At 43.0% G+C, this 8,803-nt stretch overlaps 1 protein-coding gene across 1 annotated transcript; it reads right to left on the reverse strand.

The window, feature by feature from the left end:
• Positions 1 to 255: 255 nt before the first annotated feature.
• Positions 256 to 4,376, reverse strand: LOC105680940 (histidine-rich glycoprotein-like). The gene is made up of 2 exons (XM_012387161.1): positions 4,365 to 4,376; positions 256 to 2,043 (listed from the first exon to the last, which is right to left on the reverse strand). The coding sequence occupies exons 1-2, from the start codon at positions 4,374 to 4,376 to the stop codon at positions 256 to 258; spliced, it is 1,800 nt and encodes a 599-aa protein (XP_012242584.1).
• Positions 4,377 to 8,803: the final 4,427 nt, after the last annotated feature.

Here is an 8,803-nt window from a genome sequence, read left to right on the forward strand (position 1 = left end):
TATCGAGTACAGTAGAACTTCGATTACGTTTGAACCCATTAGGAGAGAAACTGTTCATAAATAGAAACGACGCACATGAGCGGCAATGCGGATTAATGTTAACAAATGTTTATCGAAGTTGTTCTCTCTCGATTTAACACGTGTGATTTAAAAAAAATCACACACACACACACATAAATCATTAATTTAAAGGCTGATCAATCACTAGCAAAAATTTCATTCGAACAAACGAAGTTCCACTGTACCGCCATTCTTTTATGCTTGATCCTCGGTTGTCGTTTGCTCGGTAGTTTTCTCTATTTCCGCTTCCTTTTTAATCTTCAGAATATCCTCCACTTGCGGTGTTACTACGACCGTCTCACTCTCTTCCGGAAATATATATTCTTCGTGATTCTGAGAAGCATCAAAAGCGTAATGTCCCAATCCTTTGTAATGTCCATGTTGCTCGAAAGCAGAGTGATGGTGGCCTTCGTGATGTTTGTGATGGCTATCGTGAAGATGTTTATGATGATGATCGTCGAAATGCTTGTGATGTTCCTCGTGTGAATGTCCATGTTTGTGTTCATGGGATGCATGGTGTTTGTGATGTTCGTGATGGTGATGTCCTTCGTGATGATCATGGTGATGCTTATGCTCGTGTCCATGTTTATGTTCTTCTTTGTGTTCGTGACCGTGTTTGTGTTCTTCGTGATGATTATGCTTGTGGTCCTGGTGGTGGGAATGATGATGATCTTCGTGATGCCCATGGTGATGTTCTTCCTTGTGACCATGTTTATGCTCATGGCCGTGTTTATGGTGATGGTCCTCATGATGACTATGCTTGTGATCCTCGTGATGTCCATGATGATGTTCCTCGTGATGGCTCTGCTTGTGTTCATGTCCGTGTTTGTGATGATGGTCCGAATGATGACCATGTTTATGTTCGTGTCCGTGTTTATGATGATGATCCTCATGGTGGCCATGATGATGATCTTCGTGATGTCCATGTTTATGCTCGTGTCCATGATGATGCTTGTGTTCCTCCTTGTGGCCGTGTTTATGGTGTTCGTGATGATCGTGCCCATGGTGATGATGATGGTTCTCGGTCTCCTTGTGAGTATGATGATGGTGATGCTCATTAACGTGATGATGATCGTGATGGTGATGATGTTCGTTATGATGATGATGCTTATGATGATGGTGGTGCTCGGCATGATGTTTGTGTTCCTCGTGATGTTCATGTTTCGAATGATGTTGGTGCCCATGGTGATGATGGTGTTCTCCATGATGTTTATGATCGTGACCATGCTTGTGTTCATGCTTATGACCATGTTCGTGTTTATGTTCGTGTCCATGATGATGTTTATGATCAGAATGATGCTTGTGACCATGATGGTGATCGTGTCCATGATGATGATGGTGACCATGGTGATGTTTGTGGTCTTCCTGATGTTTATGCTCAACGTGATGTTCATGTCCGTGTTTGTGTTCGTGTTCACTATGATGCTTGTGACCATGTTCGTGCTTATGTTTGGCATGATGATCGTGATGTGCGTGGTGTCCATGATGATGAGAATGATGATGTCCACCGTGATGGTTGTGACTATGGTAAAAAGAATGACCATCGAATCCGTGAGCTCGACGCGTAGAAACGACCTGTGGCGTCAGAAAAGTGATATGCGACGCTTCAGCCGAAATTCGTGGTTCGATCACATGTTTTGCTGGTTCGTTGATCCGGGAAACGATGCTGGTCTTGGTGTTGGGGTCGAAAGTGGCTCGATGTAGCGGCGAATGAGGCTGGCCGCTTAGGGGCAACGTTAGCGGTTGGAAATTGGCTCCCAGATCGCCTAATTGCCGTTTTCGTGGATGTCTCTCAACGGCAGGTGACTGTGGGGTTGTTAGAGCGTTGTACAGCAGTAACGGACGAGATGGCTGTACTTGCCGCGGAAGCCTGACAGAATTGGGCAATTCTGCTCTGACTGTTGATAGTTGATCTCTTTGCGATGCTTTCAAATTTTGGCCAGTCGCCGCTGTCAGTGACAGAGCGATGGCTAGAAGCCACGCCTAAGGATGGAATACAAATTGAGAAAGAAAACCATTAGAGAGCTTGGTTTAAATGACAATTATAGAAAGATTGTAGCGAGATCGAAGTCAAATATGCGACCTGACTTTTGTCTGTAGTTATGAAAGTAGAATCACACGCGGAAATTTCATTTCTCTAAGTAGAGTGTGTCGTATATACGTATGCACGTATTGTATTGTGGTATCGTGGACGAAAGGTCTAAGAGATATCGGGTGGACCATAAACAATGTCGTGAGAAAGCCTAAGTGCCGACAGGCCCATCAATGTATCGTCGGTCCTTCAATCGAATAGTTCCGGGGGAAAAAGGCCTACGTGGCCTTGAACGATTGCAGTACACGTGCGTGGTGGGACCATGAGAAAAGACAAAGGGATGCTAAGGGAGAGAGGCGAATTAACAGTCAGTGTGAATTGAGAAATCAGAGAGTGCGAATTGCGTTGTCGACAGAGTGTTGCTAGCATTGTCGAGAGAGTGTGGACCACGTGAGAGAGTGTTGACGAGAGTTGCAAATTAAATATTTAGTTGTCTTAATTATAGTACGTTATTGTATTTAGTTCACGTTAAATAACCATCGTTTCCTGTTTAACCAATACCTGTTTAATTCATTTTAAATAAATTAATAAATAAAGATCCTACAGTATTATATTATAACCAACAAACTTTATAAATTGTCCTCGGATGCCCAAATTATTATTAAATACCGATATGGATAATGATGACGAATGGGTTGATTGCTAATTTTTCGAAAATCGTCTAGCCACAAGCGAGTTCATTATGATGCGCAGGCTACGATATTTTCGCGCAGCTGACATTACCCTGGCTAACCGAAACAATAAAACATCGTCGGGTCTGGCGCGGGCCATTTTGGTCTGCTACATACTGGCTGGCCGCGCACATGCGAAAAGGACACGTCCGAGTGGAAAAACCGGAGATAATATCCAGTAAATCGTCGCTGGCTCGTTTTATCGCGCTTTGCTATTTCTTGTCGTGTAAATTTCTTCCTTTCGCACGGTCCGAAAGGTAGCAGAGGAGCTAAACGGTGAAGATAGAGACGGGTAAACGCCGAAGAAAGCACGGTTGAACTCGGTGACCAAGATGGTACACGGGCAGGAAATCGAATCTCGGTTTTGCGCCACCGAATTAGCGAGGTCAGCTATCTTCGAACGATCAGGAAATGGTAGGTTTTTAGCGCGAAACGAATGGATCTTCAGCGTCGCTCATTCTGTCTGTCTCCCTGTTTCTCTCTCGCTCTCTCTTTAGCGATGATTTATGCGATCCGTGGTACGTCCGCGAAAAAATTGAAGCCACCTCACGTTACGCGGACAGGAATTTTAAATTAGCGTTCCGTCCTACGTTCAGCTTTATTTCGCGATGCGTGACCTGGACGCGATGAGAATGAATACAGCGAAACGACGCGAGTACAATCAGGAATTTTATTTCCGGCCTGCCAACGAATTCCAAACACGAACGATACATTCGTTAAAAGATTCATCTATATATGTTCTGGCGCGATTTGAAAACTAGTCGCTGCTTCAAGTCAACCTACAGAGTTAATGTTTCAAAAAGATACGATATTTTTAAAGTACGCGTGAACGATGACTAAAGTTTTGAACATCTCGTTGAGAGTCGGCTTATCAGCGACAGCAATAAGTCTTATTCAGAGATGCTGCCGTCGTTGCAGCGACGCGACTTAGGTATCAGCGTGTTCCGTCTGTTTTAATCTCTCGTTATGCTCGCAGACACGGAGCAGCGTAACACGATGTTCGCGACATCTTGGTATATTCTTCTTGAAATGCAAACGCCTGCTTGCTGATTAACTCGGAATTTAATCAGCGACAACAGCATATAAACGATAGGATTAGTGGATCTCCTCGTAGGCAATGAATAAGAAATGGCGCATCCTTAGCTTGAATAGCTAATGTTGTATGTCGTGTTGATTTTAGTGTTGGCAACTTGCTTTAATAATGTCAATGTTAATATACATGAAATGTTAAAGAATTCAGATATTTCGATATGCTTTGGACATTTTTAGATTCATTTGGATTTCAAAAGTGAAATTACGCGGTTATTACTGTAAAAGCGTATCTAAAGTAATATTTGACGAGTTCTAAATATGTAAAACTCGGAATTTCAAGAATTATCCGAATGAAATGACCGTTGTATGAAATCTACGAAGATATTTAAGGTACCTCGATAGCGCAGTTAATAAACAAAGTTTCTGGCATAGGAGCTAATAAATCACGGAAAATACTTATGTTAAGTCTAGTAAGAGATTAACATGATAATGATAAGGGATGAACTTACCAACGTTGCCATGTCTCCGTTATTTTGGCTGTACAGCCAGAGAACAACTGGATACCGAAGTTCTGTGACGCTGTACTTTTATACAGAGCAATTGGCAATCGATACTTTCTTCCGTGCTAAGCACCAGTGTCGTTTACGACGGAATCTAATATTTTAATTGTCGTCATAATACGCGCCGAACCGCGACCGGGTCCGATCACTCGCGGCGGACTATTGGCAATCATCGAATTTCATTCATAACCGTTCGACGTTCCTTATAGACGCCGTTTCCGGTACAGTAAAAATCGAGGAAGCGGCGATACCGGCCGTCCCGATGAATCAAAATTGATGGATAGAAATATCGATCGATATTCCGCGCCGCTGTATAATCGTCGACCATTTTACGAGCAATCGAAATTGCGTAGGGAACTCGATCGTAACGCTGCTATGCGTATCATCGTAATTTCCTCTTTTAAATTCAGATTTATTGGTTTTCAAATAATCGCGCGATGGGAGTTACGATTCGTTCGATTGATTTCTTTTCATGCTCGGTTTAATCGAGCATCGTTGTACGCGTTTATGCCAATACGCGTAAAAAATTCGTGGTTTCAAAAGTAAAAGCTCAACGCTTAAAAAAAAAACGATCGAGAGAGAGAGAGAGAGAGAGAGAGAGAGAGAGAGAGAGAGAGAGAGAGAGAGAGAGAGAGAGAGAGAGAGAGAGAGAGAGAGAGAGAGAGAGAGAGAGAGAGAGAGAGAGAGAGAGAGAGAGAGAGAGAGAGAGAGAGAGAGAGAGAGAGAGAGAGAGAGAGAGAGAGAGAGAGAGAGAGAGAGAGAGAGAGAGAGAGAGAGAGAGAGAGAGAGAGAGAGAGAGAGAGAGAGAGAGAGAGAGAGAGAGAGAGAGAGAGAGAGAGAGAGAGAGAGAGAGAGAGAGAGAGAGAGAGAGAGAGAGAGAGAGAGAGAGAGAGAGAGAGAGAGAGAGAGAGAGAGAGAGAGAGAGAGAGAGAGAGAGAGAGAGAGAGAGAGAGAGAGAGAGAGAGAGAGAGAGAGAGAGAGAGAGAGAGAGAGAGAGAGAGAGAGAGAGAGAGAGAGAGAGAGAGAGAGAGAGAGAGAGAGAGAGAGAGAGAGAGAGAGAGAGAGAGAGAGAGAGAGAGAGAGAGAGAGAGAGAGAGAGAGAGAGAGAGAGAGAGAGAGAGAGAGAGAGAGAGAGAGAGAGAGAGAGAGAGAGAGAGAGAGAGAGAGAGAGAGAGAGAGAGAGAGAGAGAGAGAGAGAGAGAGAGAGAGAGAGAGAGAGAGAGAGAGAGAGAGAGAGAGAGAGCCGAATTTTCGCTTTCACACCTATTTTCCTGTCCGCCATCGCTGCTACCTCGTAAACACAGGCGTTCACCAGCGTTTAATGCGTGGCCGTGCATTCGACCAGAAACGAAGCAAACGACGCGTGTACCGAATTTAATTTATATATCTCATTATTTAATAGGATAAATGGGCTGATTTCTCTTCCTTGTTGCTTCCCCCGTTCCATGAATATTTAACGGGCCGTTTCGCTTGCTCAATTCCTTTTCGTTCGTCGGCCTGTCGATCGAACCGTTGCTTGTTTGTAGATAGACGAAATTACGCGATTAATTTCCGTGTGCCTTTGCAAATATTTGTAGATCCGTGTAAAAGATACGGCTCGTGAGCCAAGTTATGGACTAACTAAACGTTGTAAACTTTAATATCGTATTTAATATTATCGCGGTGCTCTGCCGAAATTTGTGCTTTCTACGTTGCTACGATTGCGGAACATGGTTGGTAAGTCGTATTGATGTAACGCGGCTAAAGATAAACGGCGTCGATGTCGCCGCTTTTAGTGGCTCGTTGCGATACTACGCTCGCTAGTAAAATACTTATCCCAATCGCCGTAACAACGTCTTACGTGTTCGTGCTTTTCTGTCCTTGCTGTAATTTCGTCACTCAATTGCCTGAAATCTAGTTATCTCGAGGCCATTACCCCAGGTTACCTCTCGTTTCGCTGGGACCCTTATTTCTTGGTTGTTGCGCGACATTTTCTCGGGAAATCCCTGAAATCGCCTGTTAGTTGCGAAAAAAAAAAACCCTCGTGAACATGACGAAAGACGAGCTGAAAAGATAATCGACGAATTGTCGAGAATCGCATCCAAGATGCGAAAGAGAGTAAACTCATCGATATTCGAACGTGGAAATCTTTCCGTTTAGGGTAACTCGATTTCATAAAAGGTCTCTGTGCGAAGAGTAACGTGTCGAGTATATGGAAGAAAAATCTGCAGTTCGTTTCAAAGGCGACGTTGTTGAAGCGAATCGTAAATGTCGTTGTTGGCAAGAGAATTTTTGCTAACTACGTAGAATAGGGTACATCTCACTGACTTCAATAAGCTCGAATTTCCGAGTAATTTTATCGATATATTATTCTGCCTTTGTTTCAAGCTTTGGATCGAAGATTTCCTTTTTGATAAGTAAATGATCTTTAGTTAGTTAGAAGCTGAATGTATCTTAGATTCCAATTATTCGAACAATGTATTTCGTATATCGACGTTATTCCAACAAATACGAGTGGTAGCTTATACAGCAAATCTTAAAGTTACAATTCTAAAAGCGTGACACTGAGAATACTTTTACGCGTATCTCTAAAACGAAGCTCGAGTGGCGATTATTTTGATAATTTTTTCATTTTCGCTGATAACGCGAAATGTAGGCAAGTCAGTCGATTTCGTTATCTTCCCTCAATTTATCCGCGAATCACGATGTTCCTCGATTCTCCTGCGATTAAAGGCGACACTCCAGCCGTTCGAACTTCGCCCTTTATCGTACGTTTACGCGATTTCGCAACGAATTTATGTCCTCACGTATCTTGGTTAATAGGTATATATATGTATATATTTCTGGCTGGGACATTACGCGGTTACGAGACCACGTGGTGCGAACGAGTTTGCGAAAATGTCAAGGCAAAGTCCTCTCTCGGATATTCCAAGCGTGTTAGTTGAGAACAGTTCATCCGGATTAAGGGTGGATGTTTATGAATCGCAACAGAATTTCGTTCCTCCTATGTGTACGCGCGCGTGAATAACGAACGACGATCGTCATTATTTTAAATCGCGTGTTACCCACGTGCAAATTTTCCGATCGTTTTTTATTCGAAAAAATTGCCGGCCGAAGGTGAAATAATGAAAAGAGATGGAAAGAATTTAGTCAAACTGGGAAAGTTTAGCGCGGAAAACATCGACTCGTGATAGAGGAGAAAAATGAACGATGATTTATGAAATCGCCGGCCGAGGATGAAATAGCCTTTCCATCTCTACGTCATGTCCGATAAAGCACGCTCAATGAAGTGACAGAATAATCGTATTGTGTACGTACACGCGGCGACGATAAAATCCTGCTGTCGCTAACGCGCGCGCGACACGTGCCGTTTCACTATTGCCGACATCCAGAGGACGGTCCCTGGTATCGCTCTATGGCTTAATGAATATTTGAATCAATCATCGATCGCTATATTTGTCCGTATTGAACGTTCAAAGGAAAAGATCGAATTTGCTCATCTCTAAAACCGGCTTCGTTGTGTATCGATTGCGTGAAATGAAAATTCGCGAAATTGAATTCCATGCAGTTGCAGAATTAAATACGCTGGATGCATTAACTAAAATTTCAGTCGACGTATTAACGAGTAATACCGCAACGTATGCTCTTTGCGTAACATTTGGATTTCGTAAAGAGATCAGGCGAATCTACTTATCTTTAAAATAAACTTGCGAACACGGCATAGTAATTTGTAAAACTGAATTTCACGTACATAATTTAAATCAACGCATCAGTGCGTCAACGAAGTTCTCCATATGACGCGGGTCCTTCGTGTATCGGTTGATTTTTTTAAAAATACACAGCGAACCTACTTATTTGTGAAAACAAATTTTATCGTATACCTATCGATTATTCGGAATGGAAATTTCCGCAAGTTAATCCCACGCGATTCGAAATAACGCGTCATCGAGTTAACGAAGTTTTCGATGTTATTGTACCGTGTACATCACAACGTACATATATCACTTGCATATTGTTTAACTTCCCACTTCTAATTTCTATGGTTCAATGCCGAATTCTAAAAACTGAAATTCCCAAAACTAACTTCCACGCGATCCGAATTAACGCATCGCATGTAACGCATTAACGCACTAACTAAATTTTCAATATCGTTATGTTCGTTAATGCTTGAATTGCGTCGCGTGTCCTTCGCGTACACGTATCTCCAACCACTTACCCGCTGCAAGTTACGAGAAACTTAGCGGAACTTTTAGTAGCGAAGCCTCGCGATTAGTGGTCGTAATATTTGTTCAATGTGTAGCCAGATAGCGGGTTCGATGCGGAGGGGGATGAGACGAACATAGACAACGGGGGTTGGGATAACAGGGGTGTGAGCGAAGGGAAGAAGCAGGATGGTACAGGCGAGGAGA

The sequence above is a fragment of the Bombus impatiens genome, unplaced genomic scaffold, assembly GCF_000188095.3.
Source record: "Bombus impatiens unplaced genomic scaffold, BIMP_2.2 scf_0463, whole genome shotgun sequence".
Taxonomy (NCBI): domain Eukaryota; kingdom Metazoa; phylum Arthropoda; class Insecta; order Hymenoptera; family Apidae; genus Bombus; species Bombus impatiens.